This window comes from Salvelinus alpinus, chromosome 3 (assembly GCF_045679555.1).
Source record: "Salvelinus alpinus chromosome 3, SLU_Salpinus.1, whole genome shotgun sequence".
Classification (NCBI taxonomy): Eukaryota; Metazoa; Chordata; class Actinopteri; order Salmoniformes; family Salmonidae; genus Salvelinus; species Salvelinus alpinus.
Window position 1 is genome coordinate 27,107,380 of NC_092088.1, and position 19,331 is coordinate 27,126,710.

The 19,331-nt window shown below is 43.0% G+C and overlaps 1 protein-coding gene across 1 annotated transcript in view; it reads right to left on the reverse strand.

The window, feature by feature from the left end:
- Positions 1-3,635: 3,635 nt before the first annotated feature.
- Positions 3,636-19,331, reverse strand: part of LOC139570466 (SH3 and cysteine-rich domain-containing protein 2-like) — a 57,050-nt gene continuing 41,354 nt past the window's right edge. The window contains exons 2-11 of the mRNA XM_071392354.1: positions 18,487-18,874; positions 17,928-18,022; positions 14,612-14,696; positions 14,239-14,351; positions 13,963-14,032; positions 11,829-11,884; positions 10,750-10,838; positions 10,275-10,326; positions 5,776-5,913; positions 3,636-5,592 (exon numbers count right to left, since the gene is read on the reverse strand). Coding sequence (XP_071248455.1) covers positions 5,494-5,592; positions 5,776-5,913; positions 10,275-10,326; positions 10,750-10,838; positions 11,829-11,884; positions 13,963-14,032; positions 14,239-14,351; positions 14,612-14,696; positions 17,928-18,022; positions 18,487-18,874 — 1,185 coding nt within the window. The 3' untranslated portion in view covers positions 3,636-5,493. The remainder of the gene's footprint in view (positions 5,593-5,775; positions 5,914-10,274; positions 10,327-10,749; positions 10,839-11,828; positions 11,885-13,962; positions 14,033-14,238; positions 14,352-14,611; positions 14,697-17,927; positions 18,023-18,486; positions 18,875-19,331) is intronic.

Genomic DNA, 19,331 nt, shown 5'->3' on the forward strand with positions numbered 1-19,331 from the left:
GCTCTTATCCAGAGCGACTTACAGTAGAGTGCATACATTTTTATTACATTTTTACATACTGAGACAAGGATATCCCTACCGGCCAAACCCTCCCTAACCCGGACGACGCTATGCCAATTGTGCGTCGCCCCACGGATCTCCCGGTTGCGGCCGGCTGCGACAGAGCCTGGGCGCGAACCCAGAGACTCTGGTGGCGCAGCTAGCACTGCGATGCAGTGCCCTAGACCACTGCGCCACCCGGGAGACTAGATCTCATTAATCTTGTCCGTCTTTTAGATTACTGGCTATAAATCGATCTCTGAATGTGCTACAGCCACGAAACCACTCTCTCCTGCTGCGTTACAATGTAAGGATTCCCAGGCATAAAATGATGTTCGTGGCTATGACGTAGGGTTCTGCCAGGAGTTGATGGACAGTCAGAAGAGCGAATAAAATGGTAGGAGGGACATCCCAGCTTCAAATGGTGTCAGATTTCACATCCTGCTTCACACAGGAAAAATAGACATATTAGAATCAGAGCTATCGCTCGATGCAAGCCACATCAATCTACGGTGTCCCCACAGATCGATTTATAAGCTAAAATGTTGGCCGGAACCGGTACCAGAACCACGCAGGTCCCCTAAACAGGGGGCTTTACATCGAAGTGGTTTTAATCTAAGGAGTCCCAGAGGAGTGTCACCGTCACCACGGCATTCTGTGGCCAATAACTTACACAGCCAGCCATAGGGTTGTCATACAACTACACAGCTCTAAGACCAAATCTAAAATGACAAGTGATTGAAGTGAGCCAGTCCTGACCTGTATGGAGAACCGGCACCATCATTTTCTTCTTTGCGTGCATCTCTTATCGAATACTGGCTCGAATACAAACCTTTGTACAGACATATTAGTAACAGCCCTTTTTTCATCCCATTTCAAGCACCGCAATATGACCAGTGTTGTGTACTGTATAAAAACATCCAGCTCTCGCCATAAGGAGTGCACTATAGTACAGTATGTACAGTATTCCATTTGAGATGCCGCCTAAGTGAGCCTCTGTAAACCAGAGGCCTTCATCATCACAAGGTCATCATTTCAGTTTATCTAATCCAATATTACTGTACTTCCTGACTGCCAACCAATTGGGTCTAAGCTGCAGCTAGAGCCAATAAAGGCAGCTGGGCAGGAGAGTGCGATGGTTTTCTATCTATAGGAGTAAAAATACAAAATAAAACAGCTGTTGATTGATTTGATGGAACTTTATTGACATGTGTACAGGTCACAGTCCAGGTGGCCATGCAGGAAGGGAGACTGTGTGTGCCAATGCCAGGTGGATGGGGAGGGAAATGACCTTGGAGTACTGGTCCAGAGCCAGGCTTGGTTAGTCAGTCTCAAATAAACTGATCCAAGACCAGCCCTTAAAGGCTACTATACCCGTTATGCCTCTAAAACCTTTATTACGCAGCTATTCTTTAAAGCTACATGCTGTAAGATTTCAAGTCACTCCAGTGGTAATTTTGACTAATAAAATACACCCCTTGATGAGGAGAATATATATATCATACATATTACTCCATTGTCTTTGCTTTTGTAGTTATATAGGAATTTGTAAACAAATTACTGTATGTATAGCTTTAAATCATGTATGAAAAAGTACTGTTTCTCTCGTGAAATGTCGTCCCTTGATCACTATAGAAATATCATATAATTCAAGTGCTATATGCGTGTGCAACTGTACTGGAATGCATCGTAATGATCTAATGCTTGGTGGACCCACTCCTTGATGGCCAAGAAATCCAAGAGTGTGGCTTAATTGCAATATACACCTTATAACAGTTAGTAAAGATTGAGACTGTACTGAGGGGTAATCAGATGTACAGAGTGACTAGAATGGGTAGAGTGCAAAGTCTTGTGGTTGTGTTGTGCTTTTAAGTCTTGATGCTGATATATTAGGTAGGGAATGAATGCCATTACTGAAAACAGTGAACTCTTTGATAGCCGTATACCACATGGTTAAGGCCATGATAACTGAATACATACAACAGTTTCCCCATAGTTCTATTTAAATGCAGTACCAGTCAAAAGTTTGGACACACCTACTGATTCAAGGGTTTTTCTTTATTTTTACTATTTTCTACATTGTAGAATAATAATGAAGACATCAAAACTATGATATAACACATATGAAATCATGTAGTAACCAAACAAAGTGTTAAACAAATCAAAATATATTTTAGATTATTCAAAGTAGGCACCCTTTGCCTCGATGACAGCTTTACACACTATTGGCAATCTCTCAACCAGCTTCATGAGGTAGTCACCTGGAATGCATTTCAATTAACAGGTCTGCCTTCTTAAAAGTTAATTTGTGGAATTTCTTTCCTTCTTACTACATTTTAGCCAATCAGTTATGTTGTGATAAGGTAGGGGTGGTATACAGAAGATAGCCCTATTTGGTAAAATACCAAGTCCATATTATGGCAAGAACAGCTGAAATAAGCCAAGAGAAATGACAGTCCATCATTACTTTAAGACATGAAAGTCAGTCAATCTGGAAAATTTGAACAACTTTGAAAGTTTCTTCAAATGCAGTTGTAAAAACCATCAAGCGCTATGATGAAACTGGCTCTCATGAGAACCTCCACATGAAAGGAAGACCCAGAGTTAACTCTGCTGCAGAGGATAAGTTTATTAGATTTACCAGCATCAGAAATTGCAGCCCAAATAAATGCTTCACAGAGTTCAAGTAACAGACAAATCTCAACATCAACTCTTCAGGGAAGACTGTGTGAATCAGGCCTTCATGGTCGAATTGCTGCATAGAAACCACTACTGAAGGACACCAATAAGAAGAAGAGACACCAGCAATGGACATTAGACCAGTGGAAATCTGTCCTTTGGTCTGATGAGTCCAAATTTGAGATTTTTGGTTCCAACCACAGTGTCTTTGTGAGACGCAGAGTAGGTGAACGGATGATCTCCGCATGTGTGGTTCCCACCGTGAAGTATGGAGGAGGAGGTGTGATGGTGTGGGGTGCTTTACTGGTGACACTGTCAGTGATTTGTTTAGAATTTAAGGCACACTTAACCAGCATGGCTACCACAACATTCTGCAGCGATACGCCATCCCATCTGGTTTGTGCTTAGTGAGACTATCACTTGTTATTCAACAGGACAATGACCAAAAACACACCTCCAGGCTGTGAAAATGTTGTTTACATTTTTTCATTTGAATTAATTATTTAACTAGGCAAGTCAGTTAAGAAAAATTCTTATTTAAAATGACTGCTTACACCATCGTTGTAAAAGTTATTTGACTAAGGGCTATTTGACCAAGAAGGAGAGTGATGCATCAGATGCCATGTCTTCCACAATCACCCGACCTCAACCCAATTGAGATGGTTTGGGATGGATTGGACCGCAGAGTGAAGGAAAAGCAGCCAACAAGTGCTCAGCATATGTGGGAACTCCTTCAAGAATGTTGGAAAAGCATACCTCATGAAACTGGTTGAGAGAATGCCAAGAGTGTGCAAAGCTGTCGTCAAGGCAAAGGGTGGCTACTTTGAAGAATCAAAAACCTAAAATATATTTTGATTTGTTTAACACTTTTTTGGTTACTACATGATTCCATATGTGTTATTTCATAGTTTTGATGTTTTCACTGTTATTCAACAATGTAGAAAATAGTAAAAATAAAGAAAAACCCTTGAATGAGTAGGTGTGGCCAAACTTTTGACTGGTACTAAGTGGTTATTGCCAAGAAAGCTTCTGACTGCTACGGAGTGAATCCTATAGTGAATAAACCAGCAAATGAAGTAATGACATCCACAGGACGTTGTATCCAGTGTTTCATAGACATTTCACTCTCAATTCAGCGGGATACACAAAAACATCCTTTGTCCGGCCTAGGCATTTGAGAGTGATAGAATGGTATGTTTCAACACAAGATGCAGACTATTTCTCTGGAGAAGAAAAGAAAAAACACAACATGGAAACAAGCATTACCAAAAGGGCTGAGGACATCGCGCATGTGAAAATAATTCAGTCGGGTGGTTGCATCCCAACACATTCCGTGAGAATAAGGTATTACTAACTTACTATAAAATGCTATGAAAATGGCGGACATCCAGAGGCCAACGGAGGAGCCCATATAGAGGGAGGAATCTGACGTTTAGGTTAAGCTTTGTGTCTGAGTGTCTTATCATGCTACACTGTCTCAGTGCTGTGACCGCTGTGACCTCTGCTGCAGTCACAGAGCTCTAAGCCTTCAGTGATCACAGAGAGGGAGAGAGTGCTAGACAGAGAGCATGTGTGACAGACAGAGAGGCGGGAAAAATAAATAGGGGGAGAGGGACAGAGGTCCCAAATAATCACGCATTGTTGGGAAGGACATCACAGCAGGATTAACATGTGTGTCTGTCTCCCCTCGCTCTCCTGGCTAAACCCTTCTTAATAGTAAAGATAACTAGTGATAATGGATTGGATTTATATAGTGCTTTTCCAGATGCTCGGAGCACTTTAAACCTCATCCAACACCTATAGGTATGTGTAACACCCACCTGGATGATGCCACGTTAGCCATTTTGCACCACAAAACCTGTTAGCCATTTAGCTAAACAAATTGTCAAATGGGATTGACCAATGTAAAGCAAAGAAGGGGGTTAGCGAAGATGAAATGCTAGGACCTGAACCTCCCAATGGTCAGGGAGTGAGTGAAGCATGCATCAATACATTTGACTCAACAGTACACTTTCAATTACATTGTCCAAGCTACAATCCTCAAATCAAGCATAAGGCCCTTGAGGCTCCCTTCTACCCCCACCACCTACCCACTTTGGTTTGCCCCAATGTGCTAAACAATCTGTGCCACAGTGAATGCGGCTATACCATATCTGGCTGGGAGGACAACCTCAAAGGAAAAGAGCTTTGTCGCAACAAGCTGCTACAATAAAATGCTACAGAACTTGGACTCACAAAAACGTCCAAATTTCACTTTCACGTGAAATCCAAAAGGTCACACGACCACACGGCGAATAACTGCCAGTCTTCTCCACCTTGGCTCAAGCGGAAGCTGTGCTTGTGTCGATTGTGAGGTATCCATACATCTTTCAGACAACCACTGCCTGCTACAGTCACGCCGCCCAAGCTCCAGGGCCATTGTTAGCATCAGTGTCTTTGTGCAGTGTGTGTGTGTGTGTCTGTGTGCGTGAACAGGTGACAGAGTGTGAGGGTACACCACAGGTAAAGCAGCTAGCTCAACAGAAGCCCTCCGCCCTCCTTTCTCTCAAAATGATTCCACCACTCCAAGCAAAGCAGTGAAACCAATTCGATCCTGGCCAGTGTCCACCATATTCTCACTCCCTCTCTATGTTTTCTGGTGTTGGTGGGAGGGTCCATTTCCACATCCAGGGAGTTGGCAGTCAGTGAGGTGTTAGGGAAGCGCTCCTGATAGAGGGTGGTCTTCAGGGCAGAACGAGGGTTCGGGACACAGAGAATTCCCTTCTTTGACGGAAGTCATATCTCCAGAAGGTACTTGGAAGGGACTAGACCTCTCTTCTTCCCACTGCTCAGCTTTAGGAAACCGTCCAGCTCTTCGTTCTTCCCCACACAGATCTAGTTTGAGAAAAGAAAGGTGTGTGTTTAGTACAGGTGCTTGTGTGTGTGTGTGTGTGTGTGTGTGTGTGTGTGTGTGTGTGTGTGTGTGTGTGTGTGTGTGTGTGTGTGTGTGTGTGTGTGTGTGTGTGTGTGTGTGTGTGTGTGTGTGTGTGTGTGCACGTGTTGTGTGCGTCAGCGTACCTGAGATTCTTTCACAGTCATCTGCCCTCTGTCACGGTCACCATGGAAACCACCCGTGACCTTCCACACACGCTCACCTGGGCGCACTCTCTGTACAAAGTTGGCGGGGAAGAAACCCAGCTTGTCTTTGCTTTTCCCCTGTGAACACACACGGCAGAACATAGTTAAGATCATTAATTAGACTATGCTAGTATATTCTCAGGGATGTAGTGATAAAAGGGTGTGTAAACGCCGAATGCCAATAGACAAATGGCAAATGGTGCATCCATGTAGATACAGCACTTTTTTATTCTTTGAACAAATGGTGTGTCTGCATGCACGCTTGTGTCCCAACGTGTTTGCATGTAACTGTGTGAGCTGACGATTGCCTTTCCATCTGGGCTCACCTTACCTCCATTAGGCCAGACCAAAAGGCAAAGCACATAAAACTTTCATTACATCCTGCTCCACTTACAGCCTACTAGCTCTGCTAAACCGAAGTTGCCCAAAGACACTGATTTAAGGTCAGTTTTGCTTTTCCCAACCTAATGGTTACAGGTAGAATTGGGGGAAGTTAAGATGATCCTAGATCTGTGCGTATGGGTAACTTGTACCTAGATAAAGCCACTACTCTCTCCATTGTCTAAGAACACTTCATGGAGATGTACTGTATATTAGTGATGCACCGGTTGACCTCGCATGGTTAGGGTCAGGAAATATTGTGTGGATGAAGGGTATGTGGGTGGCGGGCGGGTTGAATATATATAAAACAATGCATTCATAATCCATAAATGTATAATTCTCATGCAATTCATATCTATGGGCTACATTGAGGTTTTTCTTACATTATTCTTTATCTGCCGTTAGTGCGTAGCCTAAGCTTTAGGGCCTAACTGTACTACCTGGACTCAGGGGTACGTTTTGCATGTATTCATTTGTGGATGTCTATCATTCATTTCGTATGATATGTTACGAATTACAATTTGTATGATATGTTACGAATTGCAATTCGTACAATAAGTTACGAATTACAATTTGTTGTGGCTAATGTTAGCTAGGTGGCTAACACTAATGTTAGCTAGGTGGCTAACACTAATGTTAGCTAGGTGGCTAACGTTAGCTAGGCAAGGGGTTAGGGTTAGGGGTTAACGTTAGGGTTAAAGTTAGAAGTTAGGTTCAAGGGTTAAGGTTAGGTTTAGGGTAAGGGTAAGGGTTAGCTAATATGCTAAGTAGTTGCAAAGTAGCTAAAAAGTAGTATGTATTTTCTAATTAGCTATAATGCTAAAGTTGTCCAAGATAGACGTTTGTGTTATGTAACCGACCAACCGCCCTACTTTCATTTTAGCCTTAAGTAACTTTCTGTCTTACCAAATGTAACATATCATACAAATTTGAGTGTCCCGGATATACATTTACTATGTTACGTCTAGTCTATGAGACCAGGCTGAACTGTAGCACACCAAATACATGCCAATTGCCAAACGCTTTTGGGAACTTGAGCAGAAAAAGTTCATGACGATCCACAGAGGCAAAAAGAACAATGCCAGAGTTTAATTCAATAAGAGAAAAGCTGCAAAATGAGAAATTACAAATAAATAGAAGGGAGGGCCAGAACAGTAGTCTAATGTTTGGGAAAGATTTTGTGAAGTGGTAAAAGAGGATGGTAGCAGTGTCGGCTGTGTTATGTGTGATGATTGTGAGGCGCTATACAAATTCGACAGTCACAAGACGGGGACTTCAAAATGGCACGTCAAGGGAACTGTACTGTTCAGATGGGTTAAATGGAATAGTAGCCTAACTGAAATCTGGACACTGACTGTTGGTCTAAAACCTCTCACATAGTCTAATATAATATGAACTCCTGCAGAATAAATCATTTCCTGCAGTAAAGTTATACACCAAATGTGCATTTTTACTCAGGAACAGGAGTGGAGAAATATGGATTTATTTCTTTCAGCATCTTGAGAGAATGAATGCATGGTTAAGGACTGTCTGTAAAGGTGGAGGTGCTATCTTTATCACCATCATAAAAAATTATCGTATTCCAACCACATAGGATATATGCATCCAAGCCGAACTGAAATCTTATGAAAAACATGTTGTGTTATTTTTTTTAAAACATTGAATTTTCTTACAACCGGTCAAACTGAAAATGTTGCATGAAAAATCTTCCCTGTTTTTTGTTGTTATTGTTTTCTTCCCGGTACCTAAATGTCTTTGCTGCGCGAGCGAAGCAGAGATGAAAGAGGAAAATGAACAAAAAACTTTACCGATGTCAACTAAACATTCATTCTATCGATTTATGAACAAGCGTTTATTTAGTCTTCTACAAAAGGTGCTATCTAGAACCAGCACATTTTCTATATTTGTGGGTTAGGGTTGGGTGCAAGCCTCAGATTGTCACGTTATTACGTACTGTATAATCAGGCGGTAGCAGATAGATTATTAGCAAGTGCGGGCAGGTGCAGGTGAAGAAATATCTGACCCGTGCATCACTACTGTATACAGTATAGTAGATCCTGTTTGAATACTTGAATGCTTTCATGTCTTTTCTGATATTGACATGACTGGAAGGGTGAAAGCTATGTAATAGAGCCCTTAGATATACAGTTGAAGTCGGAAGTTTACATACACTTAGGTTGGAGTCATTAAAACTTGTTTTTCAACAAATCCACAAATTTCTTGTTAACAAACTATAGTTTTGGCAAGTCGGTTAGGACATCTACTTTGTGCATGACACAAGTCATTTTTCCAACAATTGTTTACAGACAGATTATTTCACTTATAATTCACTGTATCACAATTCCAGTGGGTCAGAAGTTTACATACACTAAGTTGACTGTGCCTTTTAACAGCTTGGAAAATTCCAGAAAAGGATGTCATGGCTTTAGAAGCTTCTGATAGGCTAATTGACATCATTTGAGTCAATTGGAGGTGTACCTGTGGATGTATTTCAAGGCCTACCTTCAAACTCTGTGCCTCTTTGCTTGACATCATGGGAAAATCAAAATAAATCAACCAAGACCTCAGAAAATAAATTGTAGACCTCCACAAGTCTGGTTCATCCTTGGGAGCAATTTCCAAACGCCTGAAGATACCACGTTCATCTGTACAAACAATAGTACGCAAGTATAAACACTATGGCACCGCGCAGCCGTCATACCGCTCAGGAAGGAGACGCGTTCTGTCTCCTAGAGATGAACCTACTTTGGTGCGAAAAGCGCAAATCAATCCCAGAACAACAGCAAAGGACCTTGTGAAGATGCTGGAGGAAACAGGTACAAAAGTATCTATATCCACAGTAAAACGAGTCCTATATCCACATAACCTGCCAGGCCGCTCAGCAAGGAAGAAGCCACTGCTCCAAAACCGCCATAAAAAAGCCAGACTACGGTTTGCAACTGCACATGGGGACAAAGATCGTACTTTTTGGAGAAATGTCCTCTGGTCTGATGAAACAAAAATAGAACTGTTTGGCCATAATGACCATCGTTATGTTTGGAGGAAAAAGGGGAAGGCTTGCAAGCCGAAGAACACCATCCCAACCGTGAAGCACGGGGGTGGCAGCATCATGTTGTGGGGGTGCTTTGCTGCAGGAGGGACTGGTGCACTCCACTAAATAGATGGCATCATGAGGTCGGAAAAAAATATGTGGATATATTGAAGCAACATCTCAAGACATCAGTCAGGAAGTGAAAGCTTGGTTGCAAATGGGTCTTCCAAATGGACAATGACCCCAAGCATACTTCCAAAGTTGGGGCAAAATGGCTTAAGGACAACAAAGTCAAGGTATTGGAGTGGCCATCACAAAGCCCTGACCTCAGTCCTATAGAAAATGTGTGGGCAGAACTGAAAAAGCATGTGCGAGCAAGGAGGCCTACAAACCTGACTCAGTTACACCAGCTCTGTCAGAGGAATGGGCCAAATTTCACCCAATTTATTGTGGGAAGCTTGTGGAAGGCTACCCAAAAAGTTTGACCCAAGTTAAACAATTTAAAGACAATGCTACCAAATACTAATTGAGTGTATGTTATCTTCTGACTCACTGGGAATGTGACGAAAGAAATAAAAGCTGATAATAAATCATTCTCTCTACTATTATCCTCTCTACTATACATTTCACATTCTTAAAATAAAGTGGGGATCCTAACTGACCTAAGACAGGGAATTTTTTACTAGGATTAAATGTCAGGAATTGTGAAAAACTGAGTTTAAATGTATTTGGCTGAGGTGTATGTAAACTTCCGACTTCAACTGTACCTATCCAAATGTGTTGCATTTTTCTAAAGGAAGGAAGGAAGAATGGAAGGAAGAACGGCGGGAAGAACGGAAGGAAGGAAAAACAGAAGGAAGGAAGGAAGGAAGGAAGGAAGGAAGGAAGGAAGGAAGGAAGGAAGGAAGGAAGGAAGGAAGGAAGGAAGGAAGGAAGGAAGGAAGGAAGGAAGGAAGGAAGGAAGGAAGGAAGGAAGGAAGGATAGCAAAAGTATTCTAACAAAACAAAAAACGTATTTTTCACCCACCTTCCACCAGTCCTCATTGGAGTCATCAGTTACTTGCACTCGATCGCCAGGTCTGAGAGGGAAACAACAGGTACTGATTAAACACACAAACGCACACACACACACATTCCCGGCTGCCTGTCCTTCTCAGTCTGTGGCTCCAACAGCGTTGCCAGTTACGTCTCAGACCCCCAGTGAGAAGGCAGATGGTCTGAGAGATGTGTTGGCACTGCACACCTGTCCTTCCTCTTTCTCTCACCTGCCCACTGCGACAATACCCCCTCCCCATACACACATACATTTCTCCCTTCATCCATTCTTCATCACTGCCTATTTCTTTACCTCTAACTTTTAACCTTTCATGTGGTAATGCGAAGTCTGACTTTCTGTCTGAATATGACCGAACACATGTGCAGGCACACACACACACACACACAAAATCACATGCGTGCACACACACACCCACACAAACCAAGGGACTATGTATTTAACTCACTGTAACTCCAGATCATTCTTCTCCTGAGGGATGAACTTGTACAGAGCCACGTAGGTGTGTACAGAGTGGACATCGATGCGCTTTGGAGTCTGGACACACGCACACACCAAATTAGTCTAATACACACAGTTTGTATTTCATTTGATTACTTTGGTACTATTTTCACAAGTATGTGTGTGGTGAATTTTCAAAACTCCTATTACAAATTTCCAAACTGGTAACACTTGTAATGCAGCCGGTCTTGCATTCAAAACCTTTCATTGTGCATTCATTTTGCTTGTGGACATCTTTCACCGTTGATCCAATATATAAGTTTACTGTGAAATATAATGAGTACATTGGTTCACCAAAACACAAAATAATGATATCTTCTCAATTTAGTTATTTTAACAACCAGTTAATCCAATAGCAAAAAAATTTAATATGCATGTTTAAAAATTGCCCATTGAATGTAGTATGCTTCAGTAGTGTAAATTACAGGACATTACAATGTTTTCACATTAGGCAATACACATTGCAATACACATTGCACTACACATTCAAATTTACTGAACATAACATTTCCGTCATTTCTATCCCATGTGTGACCAAAGGTGTGATCATTGAAGACATCTTTCACAATGTAATCAAATGAAAGAAATGAAAGAGACATCATGTTTAGCAGGCACTAGTTTGCGTCCAGCCTGTCTTGAGCATTTGGCCATAGGTTCTCATCGAAATCGCAGTAAATATCCTCATTGTTCATGCGCCTGGGGGGAAAACGTTTTGGCATGGCGAATCCAAGCCTGACATACTGTAGGTCTGGTTTGATGTCATTGCATGCCTCATCCATGGCCTGAAGGAGGGTGGTGCACTCATGGGGATGGCAATCGATCGTAAATAGCATATATTACGCTATTACGGTACTGTATTGGCCTATGCAATTTTAGTAAAACAGGGGTGAACAAAAAAGTCACATGGAGGTTGATAGCAGAGTTTGAAAGAAGGATAGATAAAGAGAGGGAGGGTTTAGAGTTAGAGGTGAAGGAAAGAGGAAGGGAAGAGGGAACACTTGAGAAAGAGATATGCTGACTACGCACCTTCAGACTGACCCTGTCCTCTGAATCAGCCTTCTCACTTTCAGGAGGATTGAGAGCTAGAGGGAGAGAGAGCAAGAGAGAGAGAGGGGGGGAGGGGGGATATATATATGAGAGAGAGAGGGGGGAGAGATAGAGAGAGAACGAGAGAGAGAGAGAAAGAGAGAGAGAAGATAGATCGAGAGCAGGGAAAAGAGAGAGAGGAGAGAGAGAAAGAGAGTGGGAGCAGAAAGAGAGAGAGAGGGAGAGTGAAACGAGAACGAGAGAGAGAGAGAAAGAGAGAGAGAGAAGATAGATCGAGAGCAGGGAAAAGAGAGAGAGGGAGCATACAGATTGAAAGAGAGTAGAGATACAGAAAGAGAGAAAGAGATAGAAAGAGGGAGGGGGTCTTGTCACTTTGCAGTATAGCACAAAGACAAGGTCAGTTAGTTAAAGCATACACAGTACTTTATATCATCAGATTTATTGAAGATGGAAAAACACTGGTGAATTCACTACACACACGCAGGCATACACAAACACACACACACACACACACACACACACACACACACACACACACACACACACACACACACACACACACACACACACACACACACACACACACACACACACACACACACACACACACACACACACACACGCATACTCTCACACACACACACACACACGCATACTCTCACACACACATGCATGCACGTATGAACACACACACACACACACACACACACACACACACACACACACACACACACACACACACACACACACACACACACACACACACACACACACACACACATATACACACACACACACACACACACACACACACACACACACACACACACACACACACATCACCTAGTTTTGTCAATGGAAGGTCTTCTCAGTGTAATGGATGGGTATAATGATAGTCTATAATGAAAGAGATTATTTCAGGAGAGAGGACAATGCTTGACAGTCCAGGCTTGGCTTTTTGCAAGTTGCAAGACTTTTTGCAAGTTCAACCAACTAGTCATGTTGATGCAACATTACATATATAACATTACACTGATTACATTTAAATGACATGACATTGATAAAGGAGCTTTACATAATGAGGAAACAGGTTGACTCAACCATTTAAAGCCCAGAGTGTTGGGGTGAGTGTGCTTTAGAGTGAAAGGATAGCCTCCCTAACAACCATGTTTCCTCTAAGCCACGCGAGTGCACAGGCGCTGCTTCCCAGGGACTGCCGCGCACAGAAGAAATATCAAGTCTCGCAGAGAAGCACGAAGCTCTAGAGTTTCCCCCGTTAGTTAACATTAGCAATGTTTGCCTTTACTATGGGAATTGTAATAGAATCAACGCAATATCAGCCACTTTCAATGCAACATACCAAAACAAAACAAATGATGCATGCCTTAGAATGCAAAACTAACCACAAAATATTTTGTTGTCGGCAGAACGCATCGGAATAGGATTCTATTGCCCGTACTCTAAACAGACTGGTGCGCCATAACCAATAAGAGCTGCAGTAGGCCTATATGCAAATTGATCCTTGCCATATATGGATTTGTGCCATTCACTCTGACCTGGACTGTTTTACACCATGGGCGGTTGTGAAAATTATACACTTCTTTAGAGATGAATGCGAGAGCAGCATTTAGCCACGTGTGCACATTTGTTCATATTCTTTGCTAGTTCGTGAGTTATTAGCCCAGTTATAGCTAACTTGTAGTTAGCAATATGGGAGTGATTGCTTCCTACAAGAGTACAAAACGTGTATTTCTAGCCATCTTTGAAAAGCGAGTCAGGTAAAGAGCTTATTTTTTTTTTTTTTTATGCCTTAAAGGGGCAGTGTTGTATTTTGAGACAGGCTTGAATAAACTAAGTAACCAAGAGGCAGAGGGTAGCATAATTTGTCTGATTCTCTGTAATAATGGTATGGGAATAATAATACATTTTAATTTGTAAAGTGGTTTCTTGCATCAAACAACAAAACAAGTGTTCAGTCACCTCCTTGTCTGAAGGACAAGTGGATAAACAGGTTAATGTCAAGCCCTGAGAGGTTTAGAGGTGAGAGGTTGGGTTGAGATGTCAGGTAATAGGTTAGGGGTGAGTAAATTGTGGGGAATTTGATCCAACTCACTCTCAGTCTCTGGGACAAACTCCTCCTCAGCGATTGGTTGTGTTTCCAGTCCCTCCCCTACTCTCTCCACCTAAAGAAGACAAGAACAAGGTGCCAAGTCAGAGAGGGAAGAAGACAGCGTGCAAAAAGGAAAGAAGCGGGGGAAAATACTGATCAGTTTTAACTGTTATTGTTAGCATTTGTATATCAAAACACATTGCTTAATAACGTATAGTGAGAAAACATTTCAAATGGACTATTTGTATCTATGAACTCAAGTGCGTGTAAGCAGTGTACCTTATGAATGGGGGACTCAGTGATGCTTCCGAAGCTAGAGCGACTCATCTGTGCCAGCGACGTCCCATAACGCAGAGCCTCATACACAGGGTCAATTCCCCCTTTATCAGACTCTAGAAACACACACACACACACACACACACACACACACACACACACACACACACACACACACACACACACACACACACACACACACACACACACACACACACACACACACACACACACACACACACAGAGAGAGAACAAAACAATGTGTCAGACTAAAGACCAGATTTTGGAATGAACTAAAAGTTGATATATCTGTAGCATCAACACTGATCACTCAAGCAACATGCACGCGCACACACACACATACACACTCACTCACCTTGCGATGGTAGAACTTCCTTGACCACCCCTAACATATCGTTAGTCAAGAGAGGGGAGCTGAAGTTTCGTTTAAAGGCCCCCGTCTAGCAGGCGAGAAAGCGAGAAGGAGAGTGGGATGAGAAGAGACAGAGAGGAGATGAATAACTGTCCCTATATTTATTCCTTTTATTTAACCTTTATTTAACTAGGCAATTCAGTTAAGAACAAATGATTTCCCTATCAGCTGAATGTTATTTTAGCAGCAAAAAGCGGACAAACACAAATGTCAGAAACTTTCCCACCATAAACAGATAGTCTTGTGGTTTACAAAGGAAGCTGAAAATGTATGCGTGCGTGTGTGTGTGTGTGTGTGTGTGAATGTTTGTGCGTGCGTGCGTACGTGTGTGCAGAGCGGATGCTGACTGTATGATATTCCCTCTGCAGTCTGTGGCCCGGGGGTCACTGTAAATTGAACAAGGAGACAGGTGCAACTCGATTCTTAGCCTTCTGCATTTGCAATGAACTGTACCTGCACTCTCTTACAGCATCGTTCACATCTCACGCCCAATGTCAGCTAGACAAGCACAACAAAGCCTCGGCATTGTCGTTTGACAGAAAACCAACATTCGCCACAGTAATTCCCAAGCTGTTGGGATTAAAATAGTCCACGGACGTGTGAGGCAATGAATCACGGATTCTGATTTAGAAATAGGAACGGAATAGAACTCAAAGGTCGATCTGAGTCATTGAACGCTTTGTGTTTGACAGAGGGAGCAGTGTTGTGTCGTTGTTTTTTCCTGTACGATCCCGTCCTAGGTGCAGCATAGCTCTACTTTCCTCTTTGTGGCATCATGGCGTAAAATATATCCATATATCAACAGCTGTCATCAGTGGCTGGATGAGAGCTTATACAGAAAGGAGAAGATAATCAATCAATCAATCAAGTTTATTTTATATAGCCCTTCGTACATCAGCTAATATCTCGAAGTGCTGTACAGAAACCCAGCCTAAAACCCCAAACAGCAAGCAATGCAGGTGTAGAAGCACGGTGGCTAGGAAAAACTCCCTAGAAAGGCCAAAACCTAGGAAGAAACCTAGAGAGGAACCAGGCTATGAGGGGTGGCCAGTCCTCTTCTGGCTGTGCCGGGTGGAGATTATAACAGAACATGTTCAAAATGTTCATAAATGACAAGCATGGTCAAATAATAATCAGGAATAAATGTCAGTTGGCTTTTCATAGCCGATAATTAAGAGTAGATAAGGTGATAAGGTGTCAGGACCACGCTAATATGATAAGTCACTTTACCCAAGACCTGAAGACTTGTGTTAGCTTCCGAGGTAATGCCTTGGCTCCAGTTCAGTGGGCTAACACAGTCTTGTGATGAGAACCGATAACCGAAAGCATAACATAGGACTGGGCAGTGTCATCGACAAAATATTGCCAACCATGCTCATAAAAGGTGAACCCTGAACCGTGACGAGTAGTTGGCTCCAAGAGCTAATGCCTTGGTTTAGTTTGGTGCGACGACGCGGTCTTGTGGCGATAATTGGTCGATCATTCTCGCTTCTTCCGAATATAACCTTTTGGAAACATAAATCATAAGTCATTATATGAGCAGAGTATCCTCTCTGCATTTGATTAGATTAGTCTGATTATAACGGATATGTTATAACGGATGCGCCACCGTGAGATTTTGATAAATGAGACGAGAGGTTCCTATTGGCTGTCAAGATGGCCCAAGGTGCTCAGCGGGGCATGTGGGGAATTGGAGGGGTGACTTTCTACTTTCTCCGGAGTGATCTAAAGTCAATTTAACGCTTATTGCTTCTCTTATTGCTTATCTTGGGGCCCTCCTCGTCCCTGTCCAAATTACAGCTTCACCTCTGATAGGGTAAAACGATGATGAGAACGAGAGGGAGAGAGAGAAAGAAAGAGAGAGAGAAAACAAGTGAATGAGCGAGAGAGAGAATGAGAAAGAACTAGAGAGAATAGATAACTAAACTAGTTGTGTTTACAAAACTCTTGCTCGTTAATCTTGGCCGACGACCTTTATTTTGTATTATATACCAAACTTAACTAATCATCCCTTCTCCCCACCCCAATCGTGCCTTTATTATAATTATTGGTCTGGGCTGGGGATTGGGCTAGATTACTAATGCACCTTTGAAGATATCCCCACTGGCTGGATTCAATGTGGCTCCCAGATGTCCAACTGATTAAGATTTTTGGACACTTTTGGACAAACACACAATTGCCCCTCTTTTGACCTCAAACGAGACTGGTGTCCAATCCTGTATTGACACCATCACTCCTAACTCCTAGCCCCCACCTCCTATCTCCTAGGCATTGTGTAGATCAGAGACGATTGGATAGGTGTAAGCAATATTGTGGACATTTTCAACTAGCCTATCTGAAGGCAAGGTGAATTACCAGTATAACCATATTTTCCAAACCCTCACTTTGCTTTTCATAATGTTTGGTCCTTGTTTAAAAAAATAATAATTGTAATTTACTCTACAAAAGAAAAACGCTGACAAAGTCACTAAATTAAATGAATTAAAAGTTTTAAAATGAATTCAAATTCAAATCCCACTCCACAGGGGCCATATTTAATTTGCATACAAAGTGACACCAAAATTCATTACATACTAATCAGGGGGGGGGGGGGGGGGTTGGGGGGCAACACGAGTCTAAACTTATGTACGAGCTACTGTTGCATGTTGCTGCCGTCTCTCCTCCATTATGACTATGCAGCGGACACAAGTTTTGCTGCTGCCGGCCATGTCGCGTCCCGCGGGAACTGCGAGCACCTCAAACACACCGCATTTCACACTGAATTAATCACAGCGCCTGGTGTAGGGAGATGTTGATTTCTCCGACTGACTTGAGAAAATCGGATCCGTGCAAGAAGAGGGTGAGTGGGTGGGGGGGGGGGGGAAACAGGACAGCGCTATCTGCCTCAGCCCTCGCCTCGGCTTTTGTTCCACATATAGAAATTCAGAGTCATTGTCGGATCATTTTATTATGGCTCTCACTCATCCTCTTCTTCTCTCTTTTCTTCAGCTGTTTCTCTTTGTCAGGTTGTCAATTATCTTTCTATTTCTATCCCCTCTTTTCTTTTTTTAGCTCCTCGAGTGGAAAAACGTTCATTGTCTTCTCGAACGATTGGGACTTTGAGACTACATTCAGCCCCCCGCCAAATAATATTTAGACCGTAATTGTTGAGGATCGGAAAGCAGTAGATATCCAACTCTAGAACAGTCCACTACTTAGGTTGTAATGGTTGAGTACAAGACAGCTGTGGGGAAATCTGAATCTAGGGCAGTTGACTCACCTTTCCTGTGCAGGGCTGTTGGGACAGCTCAGAGGAGCACCAGAGGTGGGCGCCCAGCTTACAGGCTTTACAGCGCAGACCCTGCTTGGAGTTCCCTGCACAGATGGAAAGCCAGGTTACTACAGTACTGTACTTTCCTTTACTATACTATACTGTACACACCACACACAACAGTAGCCTCAGCTCACACACTACAATCTATTCATCAATCAATCAATCAATCAACTAGAACTAGGTTATAAAATGTCAAAGTGAGACCCTTTTGATGAGAGATGTTATAGGCAACATGTGTATGGACAGTGTGATCATTAGCCACATCTACTTCGAACTCATCCTCAATCAAAATCCTAACTTGCCAATTGGCCAAAAGAGCTCAAGTTTTCATGGAAACATTGCACTGATCACATGGGATTGCTAGATTGTGTTGGATGTGCATACTGTCTCTCAGTAGTCAGTAGTCTGCCCAAAGAGAATAGCTTTTATGTGACATGATTGACCAGAAGATGATTTGCATTTCATGTCACTGCATTAAGGGAATACTGGACCTGAATCGACCTACCCTGTATCACGTGTTTGCATTGCTGGCAGCAGGTGGGCCGACGGAAGACGTGCTCCTGGAAACAGTGGGTCTTCACTAGCCGGGCCTGGAGCTGGCCATGGAGCTGGCCATGGAGCTGGGCTTTGGAGGTCAGGGAGAGGGAGGGACTGAGGGAGGGCGAGCGGGACGAAAGCGAGGGGTTGGGGCTGAGCGAAGGGGAGAGGGAGGGTGAGCGCTCGCAGGTCAGGGGCGTCTCCCCGAAGGGTGGTGGCGAGGAGGTCAGCGGAGGCTCGCGGATGATCCCAGAGGGCAGGCGGACTTCCCCGTTGCTGGGGCGCTGGAAGAAGTTGTCCACGCTCTTGCTGCGCATCACTGACTTGAAGGACAAGGAGCGCTTTAGTCGCTGCAGCTGTGGAAAGAGAGGAGTGGAGACATTAGGTTAGCATGGATAGACAAGGGCTGGGGAATGACAAAATCACTGACACTGGCCGTTCAGAATAGCAGGTTGCACTCATTAAGGGCTGAATCGTAACTTGAGATCCATGTACGCACCTAGCAACTCCAGAATTCGAACACAATTTGACAAAGCACTATAAGTTCGCTGTCTCCATGTAATGATATCGAAGGTGGTTCGGTGAACCACTCTCGAGTAATGAGTAACCTTGCCAGAGACCTGAAGAATTGTGTTAACTTCCCAAGCTAATGCGTATGAGTTCATAGCGCAGCAGGCTAACGTAGTCTTGTGGCACGAGACCTGGGTTTGACCGCAGCCACTCACATCTACACAAGATCCCTGGTCATGATCTGTGTTCAACCCACTGGATCAAAGACATTCATTCCATCCATCCATCCATCCATTAATTTAT